The sequence below is a fragment of the Dryobates pubescens genome, chromosome 18 (genome assembly GCF_014839835.1).
Source record: "Dryobates pubescens isolate bDryPub1 chromosome 18, bDryPub1.pri, whole genome shotgun sequence".
Classification (NCBI taxonomy): Eukaryota; Metazoa; Chordata; class Aves; order Piciformes; family Picidae; genus Dryobates; species Dryobates pubescens.
The window spans coordinates 12,663,033-12,685,832 of record NC_071629.1 but is presented as its reverse complement, the minus strand read 5'-3'; the positions used below and the strand labels follow the sequence as shown (position 1 = coordinate 12,685,832).

Here is a 22,800-nt window from a genome sequence, read left to right as displayed (position 1 = left end):
TGTGGTGGAACAGAACAACCTCAGTTGTTCCTAAGGAAGCACAGTAAATCACCTACAAGCCCTGTAAGTGTTAGTGCAGTATTCAGTGCTCTGAACCCAGGTCTTGGGTCTCATATAGTGACTGATCTGTAGGGAAACTTTCATAAATGTGATATGACACTAATTAACAGAAATTCTGGCAAGATTTTGCCTCTCTCTCAACTCACATAAAGACCATCCCTTAAAACCAGACAGCAGAGTACAAGGTGATACAGATGAACTTGCCTTGAGAGGTAAATATTCAGGTGCTTGTCAGCTTTCTGCATGCTTCTGAGTTCAGAGGTCTGATCTGAAATCCCTTTTCAGAAAATGATGAATAATGTCTTTCAGAACTAAGATGCTTAATTATGTCCAGATGGACTTATCTGGAAGATCAGCCTTGCTCCAAAGTCTCAGGCTTTTGGTTCTCAGGGACTGATTTTGAGAATGAAACCACAAAGGAAGGAGTTTCTCTGAGAACAGACTGTCCCAGCCATGCAAAATCAGAGTTTGTCCATATGTGCCCCTCCACTGAACTCAAAAGCTGTTTGCATTGCTACACAGTCACTTGTTTAGTCAATAACTCCTCTGTTTCAGAGCCTCTCTGCTGTTAATGGTGTGGATCATCGAGGAGTGATGAATCTGTCTATTAAGTATGTCCCTCCAGGAAGCCTAGGTAAAATGTGTTTCATGCACTAAGAATTATAGTCCATATGTAGACATGCAGCTTGCAATGTCTCATCTGTTCAAGGTCTGGTTGAAGAGTAATCTCATTAGAGCAAGATCCTAGACATCAGCACAAAGGCACATCCAGCAGTGCTTGATAGTATTACCTGCAGCCTGCATCTGATTTTCTCATCTAGACTTGTTGGGAAGGTGTTGGAGGGAGAGGATGGGCTCAACAACCTCAAACTCACCAGCTAATACGAGCACTGTAGGCATTGAGGGTCCTGTGATATGGTAGTAGCAACACATAGCCCCTTTTGTTGTGGGTCAAGCACAAAGCTGACTTTGCCCAGCAATTCCCTCTGTTTGTTTCAAAGCAGCACCCTCACAGTGTGTCAGGAGTCCTCTGCAGCTGCAGGTGTGATGGGGCTGGTAGCAGTGCTGTGGCATCCAGGCAGAGGGGTGCAGAGCTTCCAAGGGAGCGAGCATGCAGAGAAGTTATGTTGCTGCACTCTCAGGTTCATGGAGAGGAAGTCTGGCATTTTGCTGACCTCAGTAAGGACTGGTACAACAGGTTTTTTTTCTTCTCCTAAATGGCAGGTCCCAAGAATCCTCCTTCTGGCGAAGTTCACATTTGGGTCAAAGATGTCAAGGATCTGCTGCAGTTGCGTCCTTCTGGAGTTGACTCCTTTGTGAAATGGTAAGTGCACGAGCATGGTTTTGATCCTGGGTCTGTGCCTTCACAAAGTGGTGTGTTTTCTCCTCTTTTCTCAGGCTGACCTAGCTGAACTTCCATACTGTTAAGCTTTCTTGTTTGCCTTGGGTTCTGGAGGAGAGAATTGCCGTTGTTACTCACTTGTGGCCATGTTAAGGAAACCTTTGCTGTGCTAAAGCTCTTGGTCAATCGCTGGCTGCGATTCATTCAGTGATTTGCCTCAATAAGGTCTGAGAGGAATGTATGAGCTCTGCACCTGAAGTTGTGGATTTTGCCTTGATACAGGCTTGCATGCAAAGTTTGGGAGTTCATTAGGGACTCACCAGAACTGACATACAGATCCTGCTTTGATCTTCTCCAGAACTTAGTATGTGTATGTTTTCTGCAGCCTGTGACATCAGTTCTGACATCGGTGCTGCAAATATGCCAGTAAAGTAAACATTTTCTAAAGATATTTTAAGACTTTTTTTCCAGCACTTAGAAGGGCTGTGTGTGGTTTAAATCCTTACAGAGTTCTTCTGCAGAAAGGTTTGCTTCTCAGGAAGCCTAACTGACCATTATGAAATGCCCTCTTTAGGCATCTAAGTGGTGGCAATTCATGGAAACAGAAATATGTGAAAGCAATGTCAGATAAAAAGAAATTGCCCAAACCCATGAGGTTTTAAGCAAGTACTCTCATTTCTGAAAATATTTGCTTTAAAAATGTAATTTTTTGGTTAGAAAAAAAAAAAAGTTTCCTCCAGGAATGATGAACATTTTCCATTAAAGCTACAGAGATTTAGAATAGAATAGAATTAACCAGGTTGGAAAAGACCTTTGAGATCATCGAGTCCAACCTATCAGCCAACACCATCTAATCAACTAAACCATGGCACCAAGCACCCCATCCAGTCTCTTCCTAAACACCTCCAGTGACTTTCTTATGCTGAGACCAAATTCCTCCTTTCTTCAGAACCGAGGCTTGTTTAGACCAAGGAACTTTACAGGAAGAATTCAAATCTCAGGTGAAATTCAGTATTACATGCTGTGTTTTTCCTCTTCTCAAAGCTATGTGCTTCCAGACACCAGTAAGAAGAGTTACCAAAAAACCCGAGTCATAAAAAGGGACACAAACCCCGTTTTCAATCACACTATTGTGTATGATGGCTTTCATACAGAGGACCTAAAGGATGCTTGTGTTGAACTGACTGTGTGGGATCATGAAAAGCTTACCAACCATTTCCTTGGAGGAATCAGGCTGGGCCTTGGGACAGGTAAGTGATTTCTTTTACATTAAATGAACACTGCTATCATATTGCTGAGCCACGAGATCTAATGGGATGTTGCAGAGCATTTTCCCATTGGGGAGAAACCAGGGGATAGTAAGTCTCAGTAACTGGTGAGAATCTTGGTAACTGCACTGTGTCTGGGATGGAGGGGTCCTGGTAGCAGCCCTCCATTCCCACATTTTCTGCCAACATCAGCTCTGAGTTCTGGTAATAACCTTGAGTCCATAAGAGAGTTTTCCTGCCGTTATGGAAAAACAGGCTGCATTACAAATCAACATTACAGTGCTGCTCCTCCCAGGGAAGAGTGCTTAGAGATGAAGAGAACATGAATGCCGTGTGGGACAGCACCACCTGGTGACTCTGCCCACATCACCTCCTCCCTTGAAATGCTTTAGTATCAGGAAGAATAAGTATTTGAAAACCAGGGTAAGCTACACTGGCTGAACATGTAGGAAATCAGCACTGAGAGTGCATCAGCTGGAGTTGTCTGGATATAGACTACGGTGTTATTGTTGGGGGTTTGTTTTGGTTTTATTTAGACTATGTACTGCTGAAAGACCTCAGCAGAGGTGTCACATGCTCCACTGAGACAGTCAGTGTCTCTGGGAGTTGATGGCATGAGGTCCCAGTTCAGTGAAGGACTTAGACCTGTGCTTAGCTGGAAGTGTTTCACTTCAGTAGGATTAGTCATCCTTGAAGTTAGGAAAATGCCAATATTTTTAAGCCACAGCTCTAAAAAGCAGATAGGACCATCTTCTGTTGTCCAGCTGTCCAGAATCAAGGTTTGTGCCTCTCTGAACATCCTACTCTACTATGGCTGGGCTTTTTGTTAGTGGGGCATCTAAGGCTTTCTCAACTATTTCTTGTTAAGCAAGAGGGTTCTCTGAGAGATGGAAGACAAACAGAATATTTCAGACTGTTGCAGTAAAGAATATCTGTTGTTTGAGGGTGCCAGGAAAAACCTCATAGTAGCTGGAAGGTCTGCCTGGCAGGTGCACCTGTGTTTACTGGGTTTGCTTATGTGCTTTCTGTATTCAGTCTGTGATATGTCACAAAGAGAGTTGTGAACTATCCAGTGGGAAGGGGCAGAAAGAATAAGCTCATAAGCAAGATATAAAAACAATCCCAAGATAAGCTGGATTCCAAGCTTAGACCTTTATCTCATTGACAAGTAGCTGGCACATAAAATTGTGGTTGGATAATCAACTTGGAATTAATGTACGCTCTCTTCTGCTATCATGTGTTTGATTCCCATACAAATGATCTGTAGAGCAAGTGAGTTTTGACAAATACTTCACTCTGCCCGCAAGAAAATCTTTTAAGGAGAAACCAAAGACTTTTACCATTCAGAAAGATGCAGAAAGGGCTTGAATCCAATATTTTCCTTGGCAGGTTATGTTTAGGGTTCTTGCATTTTGTGCCTTTTATATTGCCTTCATTCTGAACTCTGGTGTAAAATGGAGGTCATTAGCAGAAGAACAGGAGGTGTTTAGGGTAGAGCTTCCTGAGAGGCAGTCAGCACCGTTTCTGTTAAGACACTGCCTGCATGAGCACCAAGTATTTTTGCATGGAGTATGAACACTTTGTGCAGCTCCTAACATTGTAGTTTTCTTCTTTTCAGGTTTAAGCTATGGCATCTCTGTGGACTGGATGGACTCCACACAAGAGGAGGTGGCCTTTTGGCAGGAGATGATGTCGGCTGCCAATGAGTGGATTGAGGGACTGCTGCCCCTGCGCTCGCTGGCAGGGAGGAAAAAACTGAAATAACAAACCATTTGTGCCATAGGAAGGCTGAATGTGGTCATTAGAATTGGGAGACTTCCTGCACCAAGGTGATGGAGACCAACTGTGAGGCTAGCAGTGTAAGGCTGATAAGGCAATTGATGGATAGCACTTTGGTGATGTTAAATGTCAAATACTAAAATGCCAGCTGCCAAACTGATGCTTTACTTGATTTTGACCAAGAAGACACTTGATTTGCCATTTTATTTAATCGTGTTCAGTATCTTTGAATTCCACTAAGCCCTGGGAACACTGGCAGAAAGAAAAGGAGATTTTTAAATTTTTTTAATGTTTCCTGTGCCATTATTTTCTGTGCAGAGATGTAGTTGTACAAAGCAGCAACATGGTATTATTCATATTTCCCTGCAAGTGGTACACTTTGTACTTGGTGTAGAAGTGCTCCAAGTCACCAGCAGCACAGTCTGGGAGTGGCAGCTTTGCTTTTGTTGCTGGCAATACGTGAGGAAAACAATGAGAGGACTATTTGAAGCAGAAAATGAAGCAACATGAGGAGGATAATAATGAAGAATTCAATGTATTAATTTCTTTCTGCTTTAATACTAAAGAGATGTGTGATGGTCCTACAGCTAGTGGTATTCTGCAACCAGGAAATGTTTTCCTGGCTTTTTCCCACAGGCTTCCTCAGTGACCTCAGGCAAGTTCCTCTGTGAAAGGACAGTTTCAGTGCAATATAAACTAAAGTGCTTGCCCAAGTGTCAAATATGGTTACATTACTGATGGACCTAATTGCACCTTTGAAATGCCTTGTGTGCAAAAGATTTAAATATGAAATAGTGATGTAGGAAATTGTCTCACCTGGAACAATGGATCAGGAAAGAAAGGTCAAGACCACACTGGAATGCAGGAGAAGTTGGGAGCCAGTGGGAGAGGTAAGTAGGGAGTGAGCAAAAGCCAAGCGTAACTACAAAGCTGTGGTTGCCTAGGGTGATCTCCTGCTTCTGCACACCATGCTGCTGTCTGGTCCTTTCACCTGATGCCTGTCAGTGGGCTGTCCATGGCTGGAATTCCTTTATGGCCAGTAGCTCCAAAAACTTTTCACCTGGCGCACTGACCGTGGCAGAATGGTGTTGTTAGTGCATTTTGGAATGCAGCTTTGTAATTTGTATTTTGGATGTACATATTGTGATTAAATAGAATGGTTTTCTTTAGTCATCAGCTGGTCTCCTGTCCTGGTTTTAGCTCATCTGGCAGCTGAGTCCTGGCAGTCCAGTTACAACAGAGGGGTTTACTCCTTTTCACCATCCCTCCCCTCTGGGTGGGCAAGAAGAAAAGGAGCTGGGAAAGCCAAAATGTCAGTTAAGATAAGGACAATTTACTACTCTATTGCAGGGATATCAGATTACACAAAGGCAAAACAACAACAATGAAACAAAACATGAGAAAAGGTCCCAGTGTAGACAGCAAATGAAACCATGAAAACCATCGCCGTGCGCAAACCAAAACTGGAACAGAAGGGATGAACCCCAGCCTGGAAGCTGGGGAAGAAACACAAAAGGCCTGGAATGGGAAACTTTACAAGTTATGGAATATATTACAAGTCCCATAAACCCTATCCAATCCCTTTCCTGTCACACAGTGAGCATGACATGAGCATGGTGCAGAATATATGATCCAGCTTGCTCTGTTGCACTGTGCCACTGGGGCAGGGGGTAGCCCCATCCCTCATCCCTCCTAGTGGGGCCAGTCAGCTTAAACCAATACATTTCCTTGTACCTATTTTTAGCATGGTCTGAGTAACAAAAATCAAGTAGAAGAGGTGCTAAATTCTATCATGTCAAAATGAACCATTTTTGCCCTAGGGCAAGTGAAATGTCATGGAGAATTTTTTTTTCAGGTGCTGAACATGTGAATATTTATGCATATATGTAACTTGCCTTCTACAAGGAGTTCTGCTCATCCCAGTAGTGGCTTGTGGCAGTGAAGTTACCTGCAGGACTGCTGCTTTCACCCGGAACACTTCCTCATCCTTTACTTAAGAAGGTTTTAATCCCATATGGATCAACTGTGTGTCCTGAGCCAAGTGCTCACCCAAACCTCATGAACTTCATGTTTCTTGTTTTCTTTCTCTGTGAGACAGTCCCTCACTAAGGATGGCAAAGTGATGAATTATCCCACAGAGGCACTTGTATCCCTTTTGTGAGGTTACTGAAGAGACCTTCATTTAGGTTCTTTTGGGACATCCCTCTTGAATAGTTCCTGTCTTTGCATGGTGTAGTTTTAATGCACAGGTGCTTTGAAATTCCATCCTGGGGGTGAAAATGTTGCTGTGACTGCAAATGCAGTCACTCATGCTGGGGGCTTTATCTTGGGCAAGTCTGGGTCTCTGAATGGAGAGTGCAGCTGCCTCTTCATCACAAAAATGGAGTCATCCCGTATCTTTTTCTTCCTCCTCACATGCAGTGGTTGTGATGATGTTGCCAAAACTGCTCTTTGCATCAAGGGAGCTGGAAATGGTTGTGTTGATGTTTCAGAAAATTAACATCTTTTTCACTGGTGGTGCCAATAAGGGGGGAAAAAAGAGGATCAGTGGGCCAGCTTCATCCCAGCACACTCGCTGTTGTGAACTTGGCCCAGCACTTTGTGAACAGACTATTTTTGCATTCAGACTCCATCGAGGAATTTTGTTAATCTTTTGGTGGCTTGTTTATTTAAATTAAACCCTGATTAACTTAAGAAGCTTTCTTTGCCATTTAACAGTTTATCAGAGTAAAAGATTACAGTGCCAAGCCACAGGCACAGCATGCCCACTGCTGGATGTGAGGCAGTAGAATTTGCTGTGCCGTATCTGTTTCACTTACTACACAGAAAGCACTTTATAAGAAGGCTTGAGGCACTTTCATTGTCAGTGTCATATGGAGGAGTGGAGCAGCTTGTGAGTACAAGGTTAACGGCCTCTTTGTGTGCAGCTTTTGATGCCAATTTTTGTCTGTGAATGCTACATGTAAAAGAGAACCAAGCCCCTAGGCATGTGCTGATGATAACACAAACAAGGTAGTAACCAGTAAAAAAATAAGAAAACCTGCAAAGTTTTCTGGCTGTATTTGCTGGTTCATTGTGGAATGGGATTAAGCAGAGTTCTATAAGAAGGTAAAACTTCATGCATGTAGTAAATGTGGTTTAAGTCTCTCAATTCCCTGAATATGAGCATGCAGGTAGTGACAGGCTGGGACTCTTGGGCATCATCCTCATAAAATACAAACCTACCAAAATACCTATCAAAGTTTATGTGTAGGTGTGGTGGTACTTAGGACATGGTTTAGTGTTGACTTGGCTGTACTGGGTTAACACTTGGGCTTGATCTTAAAGGTCTTTTCCAACCTAAATAATTCTACGAAATCTATACAAGTAGAGCTGGGAAACTGCTTTCCATGAGCATTCTTCATGTGAGAATCAATGTGCTTCCTTTGAGTTTATGCCTTATATAACCTTTTTCCTCAGGAACTTTACAAGCAAAAAAAAAAAAAACAAAGCAAGAGTCTAGAAAGTATTTCTGCCTCATCAAGCAAATATAACCTGTGGCCAATGTCCATTCAGAACAGTTCCCATTACAGGTACCAGCATTTGCCAGCTTCTCCCACCCTTCTGAACACATAGATGTTTGGAGGATGCTGGGTCAGCTCACAGCAGCACAAAACCAGCATCAGCCTCCGAGAGACCCATGGAAAAATTGCTACTAATGTCTTGTATGAGATCTTTCTTCTGAGAGAGGGATGGGCATGGTGGAGAGCTGGAAGTGTCTCCTCTGGGTGCCCTACAGGAGTTCATTGTTTCCTCCAGGGATCCTAGAGGAGTTTATTCGCTCTAGATCAGGCTCCTTTGGGTTTTGTATTAATTTCCCCTTCACTCAGCTGAAATGCCTCATGTCAGATAGTAAACTCTGCATGAAGTTGGGTGAAGATGTCAGCATACAGCAGCATCCTAGGGGGAATCAAGGTACACAAACAGATGTGAGCTTGCCAAGTTTGCTGGTCACACCAGGTTCATGCTGGAGGGCTTTGCTTTTCATTCCTGCTGGAGAGGGGCTGGTGGTGATACAGTCATTTCCATAGAAGCATAATGGACTTTTGTCTGGGCTATGGCAATCCAGCCTCTATTGTAGAACCAAACTGGCTGAATCTTTTTAGGAGGAAAGGAAGAAATTCTTGAAAGCATTTCTGCTGGTCAGTGTTTTGGGTGTGGTTTGGGTTTTATTTTTGTGTGTGTGTTTTGGTTTTGTTTTCTTCAGGATTGCAGTCAGGGTTTAGCTGGATTATTTGGCATCCTGTGTTTTACAAAATGGAAAATATACAGCAGAACAGAGCCGAGGTCTTATGCCCTGCAGCACCTTAAAGACTCCACTAATTAGTCCTCAACATGTGTAGCAGCTTCTGATAGAAAGGCCTGTGCTTAGGGTGCTGAACAGAGCAAATGCAAGTCTGGTTTGCTTTTTCTCACTCTGCAGATCTGCCTGTGCTGCTGCTAAACTGGAGATGCTACCATTAGGAACAGAAATCAGATTTCATGCCTCTAACAACCCATAATGCTAGATACTGACAATCCAGAGCAGCTCTTGAGCTGTAAGCAAGCAGTCTCAGCGCTGGGCTTGAAAGGGAAGCTAGGGAGCTGTTTTCTGGCAATGTAAGTAGCTCAGACACCCAGTCTGTAGGAAGGAAAAATCATAATAACCTCTTTTCCTCTCCTCCTCTCTCCCACTCACCATTACTAATTCATCCTGATTGTAATGGCTTCTATTTGCTCTAAGCAGATCCTGTTCCCTTCCTGCGAGGACCTGAACTGCTACAAGGACATGATATTCCCAGTGGAGGCTCTGTTCTTGGATTCAGGCAGATATAATGATCTCTTGATGGGAGCCCCCCCTTTTTCAACCAGCCAACCCATGGCCATTTTCATGTGCTCGTAATCTGAAATAAGACACTGGGAGCTGCCTCTGGAGCGAGCCATCCCACGGTAATGAGCTGACGTTTCGTTTGTTGTCGCAGGGAAATATTGTGCAAATCTCCTCAAAACCCACATGCACAATTCATGGAGGCTGGGGGCTGTGTCATGTGGGTGCTGGGTGGCATCAGAGAATGGACAGTTGCAGGGACACAGAGGGATAAGCTTATCCTCTCTGCACGTCCAGCTCATGTGGATCACCCTGTATGAGAGTTTGATCTCCCCTCTCCATTCAGGTTGCAAAACAAAGGTTACCACTGCCCCAGAGCTCTGTTATTGACTCAAGAGGCCTTGCTGATTGTATCTGAACAACTTCTGTATTTATGTCTCTCCCACATTCTCCCATCAGCACAGATCCTGGTTGGTTTTGCATTCCTATCTCTGCAGGATAGTTAAGCTCCTTGGGAGGAGGCACAGCCTCCTGCTCAGAGAATGGGGCAATTCAAGCTACCTAAGGTCAGGCAGCTGTTCTGCTGGATCCCTTGTTTCTCTGTGGCCAATGGAGAGAGGGAGCAGTGGTAGAGGACAGTTCATCCCATCAAGCTGAGTGGCGAGAACAGCTCTCAAGATGTTCCTGCCTCTCTCCACTGGCTACAGAAAAAGCCTGCACACTTAATGTAGGAGAGACATTTAGGTAACGTGCTCCTGTATTGATGGGGAACTGTTAATGGAACAGCCAGCATCACTCAGCCATGACTATATTTATCAAGCCTGTGTCTGCTCTATTGCTTTTAATTTGATCACAGAGTGACACTGGAGGACCTGTGGTATCTCTGCAGCATGCCACCCCTGGAAGCCCAGTCAGCATGCTCGGAGCTGCCTTGGTTGCAGTACTGCATTGCTCACAAGAAGCATTTTGCTAACAGGTTAATGTCTGGGGAGGGAGATCAGACAGGTTTCCTGGGGCCAGAGGCTGCCAGTCTAACACAGGAGTCCACCACAAAAGGCATTTAAGCCCAGCCAAAAGCCAAGGTGGGACACAAGCTTCACCACATGCCTCCTGGCATTCAGCCTTGCCTGTGCTTCCCTCCTGCTACTGCTTTTGGAGGCTCTAAGGCTGTCACCTTATCACAAAGTCCTACATTACACTCCTAGTGCCTGTTGCCAGCTGGGCTGTCAGTTCCTGAGCACTATATGGTACCCTTGTCTTTGTGCTTGTCTGCACCACCCTGACTAACTGTAAGCATAACACAAATAATAAACTTGAACTCACTGAATACCTTCCCTCTGTCCTGGGCTTTCCTGTGGCACACATCATCTTGCAGCTTATGGGTGCAATTGCAGCCCTGTCAACAGTGTAATCCGTCTGTCACATCTCCTGAACAGGCCGAATTTAGCAGGGATGTTTCCTGGAACTAGCTACTACATTAACTGCCCCATGTGGTTAGCCAGGCCTATCCCAGGTCTCCAGTCACCCTGGTGTGTGGCCCATAAATGTTTTCAGTAACTGGTTTCTGGACTGTGCACCTGCAGGACTCCACTTGGGTGTAGCTGACCTCTGCAGTGCTGAGCAGCTCCACTGGAAGTGGGGCTGGGATATAAAACCTGGAAGGGCTGGGGACCTCAGCCTGGAGGTTTGGTGTTCTGCTTCACAACATCTTGTGATCGCTGCCCCTTCCCAGGCTGGGCTGCAGGCATGGGCCATCTCAGGCAGCTCTGCAGTAAGGGGTTGTCTCTGATTGATTGGTGTTTGTATCCTTGGAAACTGGAAGGGCATTAAAATTGCATGGTGTGTGCAGTGCTGATGCACTCTTCTCCCTGTAGTGCTGCCATGGGCTTGGATATGTCTTCAGCTTCCAGCAGTCAGCAGCATGGTGTAAAGGGCACTGGATTGTTTTGGAGAAAAACCAAAGTACAACTGAATGGTAAAATACTTAGGGGGAAGGAGTTCTGTGACTCCACAGGGGTGTCTGACTCCTAGCCACCCCTGACTGTGGCTCAGTACCTTTTCCATTTGTGGCTCAGCCTGGGTCTCCTGGCAGAGAGATTCTGCCTTAGAGGAGGTGCCTGCCTTGAGACCATCCCAGCTGCAACACAGGGACTCCTGAGGTTGGTGCTGGGGTCTTAATACAGGGCTGAATGGCAGCAGTGTCTGCCTTTTGGAGCACACATGGTACTCGGCACCCACCAGCCTGAAATGGGGTGGAACTAGGTTCACAAAACCCCTTCCTAAATGTCTGCTTAGGGCTTCATGATCTAATGCTAGAAGTTCATCTAATCACTCTGGGTCAGAGACTACCGTGGGGTAGCAAGGGACTCATTGTCCAGCCCTTGTCCCAGCCTACCTGACTTAAAATAAATTGGGTAAATTAGAAATGCCTGCTCTGAAGGCTGATGTGTGGATGTTTTTCACCCTTTGAAAGAGCTGCACTTAAAGGTGTGCACAGGTGATCCTTGGGAAGGCCTTTAACCATGTTTGGCTCTATACAGTGCAGGGCTCACTAGTGGCTGTGAGGGAAAAGGGCTCTTCTGGAATCACTCCCAGAGACACAGGAAGGAACCCTGAACAGAGACCCCTAGTCCAGGGGTGTGGACAGCCCAAAGAGGCTGCTCCAAGGCTGCCCTCAGTGCACCCATGGCATCTCACCATCCTGTACCTTCCATCCTGTCCCCAGCCAACAAACCTGGTTTTGCATCAAATCTAGGTTACTCCCCGTCTTTCAGAGTCCAGATATTCCATTTGCTAAAACAGTACCAGAACAAAGGCTCTCCCAGGATCTCATTTTCTCCTACCTTCTCACTTGCTACTAATTAACATCTTGGCTGCCTAGTCACACAGCATGTGTTCATCTATATGCATGTGTTCAGAGATAAGATTTAATACCTGCATCACAGGATCCTGAGAGTTTATTTGCTGGGGAAAACAGGTTCCTGATACTCCAGGAATTCCTCCAGCTACTACAGTACCTGCTGGGCACCAGCCTACCCCTTGATGCTCTCCTTGGCTCCTCACAGCCCTGCAAGTTGGGGTGCTTTAGCTGCATCCCATGCTGCCACCATGAAATGTCCACCAGCACCTCTCTGTTGAGATACCTCCTGGAGATGCTGCTGATGGTTGACTGGCATGGTGTGTTGCTGACAGTCTTGTGCCTGCTTGAGTGCAGCAGGTGCATGGGGAGGAGAAAAAAACAGTTAAGAGGAACCACAATTTGTGGTGGGCTTGAACTAATGGGCCTCAAATACTCAGCAATCATATGGTAAAGCGAAATAGATCCCCACAAAGCATCACTGGCCATGAGTCACTGGTTAATGTACTGCTAACTGGGATTTATAGGTTTAATATTTTTCTGTTGCAGTGCAGATTACTTCATCAATTTTCTTTCCTGTCCTGAGGTACATTAAAATAGGCTCTTTTTGGGGTGTTATTTTTTAAAATACATGTATTTTAAAGGATATTGGACAAATTCCTTGTCACTTACTTCTCAAGACTTGAAATGGTCTCTCTTATGTCCTAGTCCAATTTACAAGCTGGCTAACTAGTTCATAGCTATATAAATGTCCTTCTTTTGAGGCTGTAATGAATATAATAGGCACTGTCAATGTGTTTATTTCAACAGTGGTCATGCAGGAGAAGCTCTTAACAAAACCATCTTTATTTAAAAACCCCACAAATGCTGTCATACATTTCAAAAAAAAGAAAAAGCAACAATAGTTTGGGTTTTTTGTCAACTGTTTCACTTAATACACACATTTTAGTCACTGTTTTTGTAATACAGGTGTTCATTTTCCCTTCCAGAGATGAAAATCCTCCTTTGGCAGCTGCTGAACAAGCAGACACTCCAGCTCAGCTGTATCCCATGGAGCTATGCAACTGTGCCTGTGTGCTGCGGTGGTGCTGGTGCTACATGTTTGGGACAGCCTTGTCTGAAGTAGGACCTACAGTCCAAGGTAGGTATCATATGCTGCGTGATGTTTGCTGCCACTTGGCCCTTAACACTGTGCTTTGCTCTGTGGAGCCAAGAACCTGCTCCATTGGAGCAGGGGAAAATGGATTTAAAAGCAGTGATATTTAAGTTGCTGAGTATTTAATGTCTGCAACTATTCATTTTGAATATACATATCATATATACACACACACGTGTGTGTTTGTATGTGGATAGGCTGGGTTTCATGAATCTGGTAGTAAGATACCTCACTATTAATACTGTCCCTTTCCAGCCAAGGCTCACATGGTGCAGGTGACCCAGTACCCAGGGTGGTGCAGAGCAGAGCCTCTCCAAGAGCACCAGGAGTACTTGTTCTCACCTCCTGAGATGCCAGTGGGAATGAAGCAACTGATGTAGTGGTGACGAGCCTGAATTTCTCCACAAATGAAACTTGGTTTTGAAACGCAGAACGGTGGTGCATGCCCTGCTCAACCCACTTCACCCTGCAGAAGAGCTGAGAAAGGTTAGCACTGGACTGCTCCCCTGGGTTTAGAGGTCTCCCTGACCCTCAGCTCTCCCTTATGCTGGGCACATCTCCCTTTCATCTTAAGCAGCCCTGGAGATTCCCTCAACACCAGGTTTTCCCCTCAGCATTAGGCTCACCTGAGCCCCAAGCTCTCCACAGCCACTGGGGATCCCCTCAGCCCTGGGCTCCCCATAGCTACTAGGGATCCCTTCAGCTCCCGCCTCCCCCATTGCTTTATTCCCTCAACCTTTAGCTCCCCATAGACAATGGGGATCCCTTCAGCTCCCTGCAGGCCCGCACGCTCGTAAGCCCCGGGCTCCCCCCGGCCTCCCCCGCCGCCCCGCACGGTCCCGCCCCGCTCCGCCCCCGCACGGCTCCCGCAGCGGCCGCGTTTCGGGGGTGGCGGCTCCTCCCGGCAGTGCGGTAGAGCGCGGCCGCCATTGCATCACGGCGCGCCCCGTGCTCGGCCGCGCCTCTATCCCGCAGCCCAGCACCGGCACCCGCACCGGCGGAAGCGGGAGGGGCGAGGGCGCTGCAGCGGGCGGAGTGGGGAGAGCGGGCTTCGTGGCGGCGGCGGGGAGAGACCCTCGGCCGGAGCCCCAGCACTAGTGTCGCAGCTCGGGGCCGCGCCGACAGGGCTTGAGGCGGCGGCCGGCTCCCGACCGGCGCCGCGGTACTCGGCAGCGGGCCCGGGGCTCGGCGGGATGCGCCGGCGGTGACGGGGCAGCGGGGTGCTGGGCGAGAGGCCTGCGCTGCTCGTCATGGGGCCCGCCTGAGCGGCGCGGCGGCGGCGCACGGCGCAGTGCCGGCCCGTCCGCGCTCCGCTAGCGGGGGCCAGGCCCGGACCACCGCCGGCCTCCGGACCTCCGCGTTCCCGGCCTAGCGGTGCGGCGCTTCCCGGCCTGCCGGCGCGCCCCCTGCGGGCGAGCGGTGCGGCGGCGGTGGCCGCCCCCGGGCCCGCGGGCCGGGCATGGGCGGCGCGGCGGCAGCGGGCGGGCGCTGAGGCAGGCAGCGGCGGCAGCATGGAGGCCATCTGGCTCTACCAGTTCCGCCTGATCGTCATCGGCGACTCCACCGTAGGCAAGTCCTGCCTCATCCGCCGCTTCACCGAGGGGCGATTCGCCCAGATCTCCGACCCCACGGTGGGCGTGGATTTCTTCTCCAGGCTGGTGGAGATCGAACCGGGCAAGAGGATCAAACTGCAGATTTGGGACACGGCCGGCCAGGAGCGGTTCCGGTGAGACCGGCGGCATTGGGGTGGGCGGACCAGGCCGGGCCGAGCCAGGTTGCCGGCGGGGCAGCCCTTCTTACAGCGCGGGGCCGGGAGCTGCTGAGCAGGGGCCAGCGCCTTTCTCCTGTGGCGGGCCCCCACCGCCGGTGAGGCGTTTGGTGACAGACAAAGAAGGGACAACCTGCGACTTTGACACCCCACCCCACCCGCCCCCTTAAAATTTCCCCCTCCCTTTTTATCGCAGCAGCGCTGCCTTCAAAGCGCGCCGGGAAAGCATCCTGCGTCGTGTGCCAGGGATTTGTGGGTGCCACCCCAAACGGCCGCGTGTAGGGTGTATAGGCTGTGATATACGGTGATGTGTAGGGTGGAGGTGAAGCGGAGCATCCCCGGTAGCGCGGGGGAGGGGGCTGGAACCCGATGGAGTGTTGAGGCTGGGGCTGTTTCCCGGCGCCGAGCCGGGAGCTGTGCGTCGAAGGGTGCAGCTCGGCATTTCGGAGCCTGCTCTCCCCCTTGGTGCAAAGAGGCAGTAACCAGGATGTCCCTGAGAGCAGGGAGGCTGAGGCTTGCTAAATACAATGGAACATGTGGTTTGATTGTCTGCAGCGACAGCAGCAGCTCAGCCGGCGTACGATGGAGAAAGGCCGGGACAAACCCTTGGTCTGCGCAGGGTGCTTTCTGGAGAGTGCCGCGCTGAGTGCTGCTCGGGCACAGACCATTTGAGAGAATCAGTCAGTATTAATGAACACTCGATGAGGAAAAGGAAAGGTGCCATGTGAGACCATGCCATAAGTTTCCCACAGAGCTCAGTAGTAATCCCACAGAACTCAGTAGTAAAACCAGCAGTCGTGGTTGGAGCAGGCTGGGCCCCAGCTAAATAGAGAGCTGGTATTGTCACAAGATGTGTGTGCTGCTCACACAGTGCCCATTGGGAAGGGGGGAGTGTACCCTCAGCGCCCTGCCTCTTATGTGCTTGTATTTTTTAATGCATCTTTAGCCTTCATCTGCTTCATTCTGCTTTCTTCAGGAGCAGTTTCCTTCCTTTGTATATCTGCACAGCTTCACATAGCTTCTACTTCTGCCTCGCCTGAGGAATGTTTTGGTTTCATTCACTAGATGAAACCTCCCCCACACCTCTCACCACCTTCCTTTACATCTGTAACACTGGCCTGTGGCCCAGCATGTGCAGTAGTTAGTCCTTAGCCGCTGACAGCTTTCCCTTCTGCCTTGCAGTGAGGAGCTGGTGCTTTATTCTGCTGAGAGAGGAGGTGCTTCAGCTTGCAGTTGCATCAGCTTCCAGCTTTGGGTCTCAGGCTGGGTCTGTAGAGAACATGCCTGGGTGCTGTTCCCTGCTTCTGCTTTTGCTATGATGAGCAAAAGCAGTCAGATTTCTTCAATTTCCATTCTTTCACACACTAAGAAGCCTGCAGCCCTGGGGGCTGCTTAACCTCAGTGCTGGGGGTTGACCCTGACTGGCGCTTGGGTTGTAAGCATGATGAGCAGGCGACCTTCAGCACAAGGGCAGGCTGCACCGCTGCTATGGGCAGCAGCAGCCAAAAGCAGGTAGAGTGGCAGAAAAAACCCCACAACTTTGAAATGCCCTTGCCAAAGCACAGACTGACATTCCCAATGTGAAAAACTAGAGGGGGGTGAGCAAACACAGGTGCTTTTGAGGTGCACTCTGAAGTATGAAAAAAGCAGGCAAAAATTCCATTTGGTGTTTATCCCTTTCAAATCGCCATTAGCCCTGTCTCAAATTGTGCCCCCTAAGGACAGCAGCTTTTGGGCTCCTGCTGCAAGCTCGTTTTCTTGGCAAAAGGCAAGATGTAGCTGTTACTGGAATCAGCTGAAGCTTCTTGGACTTGTGGGCATAGGGAAGAAGCATGATGGTGCAGGTGCTCTCCAGAACCCTTAAACTCTTTTGTCATTGCACAGGGGATTTCTTAAGAAGGAAATTCTGAAGAGCATGCTCTACTTTTTCAGAGTTCTCTCATTTGATCATTTCCAGCCTACTTTGCATAGTTTAACAGCTGCCCCCCCAAGGAAGAAATCACTGTAGTTACTTTGAAGACACGTTGTTGGCATTCTCTGGTCTGCAGCTGTGCTACTGGTCTGCAGCTGTGCTACATTTCTGCTCTTCCTGACTCCTGTTGTGAGCTCTTTCACTCTCTGTAAATTAGGAGCAGTCAAGGCGTAAATTACAGCCAAGCATGTGCTGTTCTGTTTTGTCAGATCAGGCCTCAGATCGTGCTGCCTGGAGCAGTGCTGAGGCTGCTCTGGAGCAGGCTCCAATTTTTCCTGCATCCAGCAAGTTTTGCCCTGCTCAGCTACTGTTTTTCCTTTGTCTGAAACATGACATAACAAAAGCAAAAGCATGTGCAGCCCTCACTCTCCAGTGCTGTGTACCACTACCACCTACAGAAGAGCTGTTTCCTTCTAGCCAGCAGCTCTCCCTCAGTCAAGAGGGACCCCAAGTCTCTACCTTGGGTACAGAGCAGGGGAGAGTTCCCAGGCAGAGGCACTACCTCTGTGTTAGAACTTGGCCAAGATATGTGCAAATGCCCTGATGCTCTGCATGAGCCTGTTTGAGCATGGCGGGAGGGAAGGTTGGAGTCTGGGATGGGAGCTGGTGAGTATTGTGTAGAGTGAGGGCAATAGTTTGCTGCCTGCAGGCTGGAAAGGAAGAAAGTCTGTGGAAAAGGCTTCAAGAAAACGCATGGAGACCTTCACCTGGTTTTACCTCAGAGCAGCATTCAGCTTAGATCCTGTCATGTCTTTCAGAAGTACCTGAGGCATTGTTGGTGTTGGCAGGAGGAGCCAATGCTGATGGCATGGAACACAAGGGAGAAGCAGAAATGCCTGTGACAGCATGGGGGTGAATTCAGAGCACCAGTATCTGTGTGCAGCTGGCTAGATAGCAAAAGGCAGATCTAATTCCCTTGGTGCCAAATGTGCAGAGCTACTGTTGTCCTTCATCCCGATAATTTGGAGAGGAGAAATTCTCCAAATGCAGCCAGCTATCTTTTTCTCCCCTGGCTTTCTTCAGTTTTAGCTGTGGATTTTTACCCATCACTGCATGTCTGTTGAAACAGCAATCCTTGAAAACTCCAGTTCATCCTTTCTTGGAGCAGTTTCACCAGATAAATACACCTCAGGACCAAATAAGACCTAACAACAGTCTTGGAGGACTTGTCCCAAGGTAAAAATGCAGCAGTGCTTGCATTTTTTCCTGGCAAGGGAAGCTCAGGCCTGAGTCTGAATTTCTCCAGGGACTGAAATTGATTATTGCTTCTGGATTAAGAGGGAGTCCATGACTTTGCAGAAACACCAGTTTTACAGCTTCTTGGGTCTTCCATGTGTAGTAGTCATGGAACTGTAGCTCTGTTCAGCCTCATAGTCTCAGCTTTGTGCCATCACTCTGTGGTTCCCTGTGCTGCTTCTGTCTGTGCTGAAGCTTGAACTCTCAGAGGGAGATGTGCTCAGTGTCTCAGTTTGTGGTTCAGGGGTCTTTCTGGTTACTGTTTACTGTCAGTATTTGGCAGAAACAACGCCAACAGTAAAGCAGATTCCCCTAGAAAGCTGTTGTGTCACTCTGCTGTTACTCGAGGTATTACTGCTCACATTGGCTCACATTTTGATCAGTAGTGTAGTGAGAGAAATTGTAGGGGTTGGTGGGTGTTCAGCTACAGCCCCATGGTCTAACTTACAAGTCTGTAGCCTGTTTTTATGGAGGGCAAGTGCTTGGCCTCAAATGAGCCCTTTCATTTGTTACAGTGCTTCTAAACTGATGGGTTAGACAAGGTGTTCAGAGAACTTAATGGTAGGGAACAGGACTCCTTAGACTAACAGCAAAAGCACCCACGATAGAGAACAGACCAAAAATGGTGGCAGGGTTGTGAACAGAGATGTATTAAATCAGTGGGGCAGTTGCCCAGGGATGAACTCTTTAAGCCAAGGTTAGCTAGCTTTTCGAATGACAAGCTCTACAGAGCACAAGCTTAAAGTAATGACATGCTGCCTGAATGGCCTGCTCTGCACCTGATTCTGCAAGGTAGACATGGTGGTGGGAATGCTGCTTTCTTAAGCAAGAGTTCAGAAGGGCTACCTTTGGCTTAAATAAAAAAAAAAATCGGAAGACACAAAGAAGTAAACTAAACATGTCCTGAAACTGATGCTGCCCTTCTTCCCAAACAGCTGTGACTTACACTTCTGTTGTTGCTCTTTCGTTTCCAGGTCCATCACCAGAGCCTACTACAGGAACTCAGTTGGTGGACTCCTCCTCTTTGACATTACAAACCGCAGGTCCTTCCAGAACGTCCATGAGTGGCTAGAGGAGACTAAGGTGCATGTCCAGCCATACCAGATCGTCTTTGTTTTGGTGGGTCACAAGTGTGACCTTGACACGCAGCGGCAAGTCACCAGGCACGAGGCGGAGAAACTGGCTGCTGCATATGGTATGAAGTACATTGAGACCTCAGCTCGAGATGCCATTAACGTGGAGAAGGCCTTCACGGATCTGACTCGAGATATATACGAGCTTGTTAAAAGGGGGGACATTTCAATCCAGGAGGGATGGGAAGGGGTAAAGAGTGGGTTTGTCCCAAATGTAGTGCACTCTTCAGAAGAAGTAGTGAAATCAGATAGGAGATGTTTGTGCTGAGCTCTTCTAGTGAGGCAAGTGGTGATGAACTCTACTAACCAAATGTACTTTACTAAGTGAACTCAGTGTGACAGAAGGCAGAGCAACGCTCCCGTTGTGAACAGCCTCCCACGTTCTTTTGGACACCAGAACAGACCCCGGGGAAAGAAATGTCTGTTCCAAATAACCTTTCAGAACTGGGGGCTACAAACCTACAGGAGAGTGAGTGAGGGTGCATGTAGATGTTGTAAGCAGGCAGGAAGGAGAAATGAGGGGCTGCAGGAAAGAGGAGAGAGTTCACAGAGAGTCGAATGGGCTGGCACATGCCAGGATACTGTATATGTCCTCTTTTAAGAGAATCCATAGCTCCATGCCAGGTATTGAAGTCACAGCATGGATACTTTAGTGGTTTGACAATGGGCATAGAGAAAGAAAGAGGACATCTTTGTGTCAGCTGTTTATTTCCAGGAAGGGGTAAAGGCAGCACAGATACGGTCTCCTTATGAGGCCCAACTCCACAGGAGAAGTTTACTGACATGATATGCACACTTCTGAACTGTCTTTCTTATGTTCTTGAACCTAGTTTGATAGCAAAGAATATTCTATGGGATTTAAAGAGGAGAACTACTAATAGTTATTTGATTGGTAATTAAAATGTAAATTATTCCCCCCTCAATAGTGCTTTTCTTGCTGTGCTGAACCGGGATTCTAAGTGGAACTCCTGCTCCAGTAGTAATTATTCAATGCATTGTTACGCATTTACTGCCTAGGTGAGTACCTGGAAAGTACCCTGAGTTCAGGGCTTGCCAATAGACTTAAGTGATCAAGAGCATAGAGAGAACCATGTCCTCCTATATTGTCTCTTCAGGCTGGGGTGAGCAGCCAGGTGGGACACACCAACATTTCTGTCTTGGTAACAGTGCTGTGCTGACCTTTCAGATGTCCTACTAGCGAGGTCACAGAGAGGAATGGAAAGGAGCTGGGTGGGGAAAAACCCAACAAAAAATTAAAACAACTTGAAAAGCTTAACTCAGGTGCATCAGACATCCTAAAAGGTGACATTTGCTCTTAAAAAAAGTTAAATAGCATGGAAAAGCAACAGCTTCCATCAGTACTTTCTGCTGTTAAAAGTGTCAATTTTCTTTCTTGGCATTTCTGGAAGAACACAACAGAAGTGTCCGAGCAGGGGAAAGGAAAGCCACAGAAGGAACCTCCCGTGTAACATTTGTTTTCCTCCATGTTTTATTTTGGCAAAAGAGGATCCATCTCAGGTTGGTCATCATGGGATGGTAGCCATGTTAGGAAAGCTGTATGTAAGTGGATGTTTTCTGGGAATGCCATTCACCACTTAAAAGCTTTGCTTCCACTAAGTTTTACTTTTAAGCTTTTGAAGTGCAGCAGGGTAACTGTGCTCCAGGAGCAAACTAGGGAAGCTCAGCCTATTAAAAACAACCAAACAAAATATAGTGGGTTATTTTTTCACCTCAAGTTTGCAAACTTTAGACTTCAAACTGCTAATGGGCAGGAAGGAGGGATTAGGTAAAAAAACCACAGGAAGCCTTTAGTGTTTGATTCTGGGCCTTCAAGCAGGGAAGAATAAAATAGTTGTTGCAGCTTGTTAAGCTACCCTGTCTCTAAAAGTGTGGGTCTTGTCACGTGCTGTTGAGTTCAGACTGTTTCTCCCTTTAATTCTGTTCTCATGGTTTGCAGCACATGGGCAGAGCTGCATGAAGATCCACCCCCTGCTGTGGTTTTCATATTAAAGCTGTGACAAAACAAACCCCCCCTCAAATCCAACCCAAGAACTACAACCCTAAAAAATAAAAAACATTTTTATTTTCAGGGTTCTAGGAACAATTTCAGTTCCTGGGCTCTGCAGAGGAGCAGCAGCATTGCACCTGCTGGGAGGGCACTTGAGGAAGGGACAGGGGGCAATGGTCTTAGTTTGTCACTGCTAAGCCCCGAGTGCTCTTGAATAGTCTTGGACTGTATCAAACCCCTTGTGTTAAAAGCCCACTGAATTCCTGGCAGGTTCAGTTGTGGTTGAATCCCCTGAAGATTAAAAGCAAACAATCCCTTTACAAAATCTCTTTCTAGGTGAGCAAAGATGGAGAAGATTGATGCAGAGAGCACTACAGGAGCTTGGCTGCCATGGGCTCTCACGGGCTGATGCCAGTGGAAAGCACAAGGTTTGCTTGGACCAGGTCTGTTAGTTGTATTTTCACAAAGGCAAGGACAAACAAGTCCGAAAGTGTCAGTGTCTTCGGTCTCTGACACACCTCTGTTCAGGAGGTGTGTTGTGGGTTGTGTAGCTGAGGGGAGCAAGGCTGGAGTGCTGCATTAACAGCAATTAGAAGTTGGCTCAAATGATGTTTTAGCAATAGCAAAATTCTGTAATTCTGTGCAGGAACCTGGCCAGCAGAAGAAGGATAACTTTTCACAGGACAACCAGTATTTTATTTAATGGGTTTGGGACATTCCCCTTTACTGCTCCTAGAGAGAAATTCCAGAAAGCCTAACTGTTAAGTGCATTCAGGCCTTCAGAGTAACCCTTCAATTTAAAACCACGAGTGTCATAATTCTGAAGAGAAACAGGGCAGAAGAAAACGTTCACGGTCCTAACTACTTAGAGGTAATAAATGGTTATACTAAACGATAGAGAAATCATTATCTACATCGTTTTCTAATTCCTTGCATTTTCTAGACAGCTTATTAAAATATAGGAAATGTAGATTCAGCTGTACAAAATTTGGAATGTTTTTTTTAAGATGAAGAACTTCTAGGATATGCTGAGAATTGTTTTTTTAATGCTTTGACTTCTAGTGCAAGAAGGATTTAGAGAAATCAGAGGGCGATACCTTTCACAGGGTAAAGGTCAGGAGCTCTTTTACTCTAGGACAAAAACTTAAAAAAAAAGGCAAAAGCTAACTTTCTGTGGTCCCTACCACACCTTCAAAACAATCTGCATGTTAGACTCAAGTTGCTCAGAACCTCCAGAATAAAAGCATAATATACACTTTCCTCGCTTTCTGTTATGCACTGTAATGAAATGTGAAAATAATGCTGTATTTAGCTGTCTGTGACCGAAAATATGCTTGTATTTAGCAAAATGGTTACTATGTGATATTGTGAAATT

General features: G+C 47.1%; 2 protein-coding genes across 4 annotated transcripts in view; both read left to right on the top strand.

Annotated features, from left to right (window-relative positions):
• Positions 1 to 13,325, top strand: part of LOC104299561 (synaptotagmin-like protein 2) — a 32,399-nt gene extending 19,074 nt beyond the window's left edge. For 2 of the 3 annotated variants that reach the window (XM_009899730.2, XM_054169724.1), the window contains 4 exons: positions 616 to 694; positions 1,285 to 1,384; positions 2,447 to 2,652; positions 4,289 to 5,609. In XM_009899730.2, the coding sequence (XP_009898032.2) occupies positions 616 to 694; positions 1,285 to 1,384; positions 2,447 to 2,652; positions 4,289 to 4,434 (531 nt within the window). In that variant the 3' untranslated portion in view covers positions 4,435 to 5,609. Of the gene's footprint in view, positions 1 to 615; positions 695 to 1,284; positions 1,385 to 2,446; positions 2,653 to 4,288; positions 5,610 to 9,214; positions 9,418 to 13,141 lie in introns of those variants that run through there. The other variant, XR_008462710.1, reaches the window with a different exon arrangement.
• Positions 13,326 to 14,642: 1,317 nt separating this feature from the next.
• RAB39B (RAB39B, member RAS oncogene family) lies at positions 14,643 to 21,933 on the top strand. Its single transcript, XM_054169410.1, has 2 exons — positions 14,643 to 15,034; positions 19,259 to 21,933. Exons 1-2 carry the CDS (start codon positions 14,820 to 14,822, stop codon positions 19,683 to 19,685), a joined length of 642 nt encoding a protein of 213 aa, XP_054025385.1. The 5' UTR covers positions 14,643 to 14,819; the 3' UTR covers positions 19,686 to 21,933.
• The last annotated feature ends 867 nt before the right edge of the window (positions 21,934 to 22,800 follow it).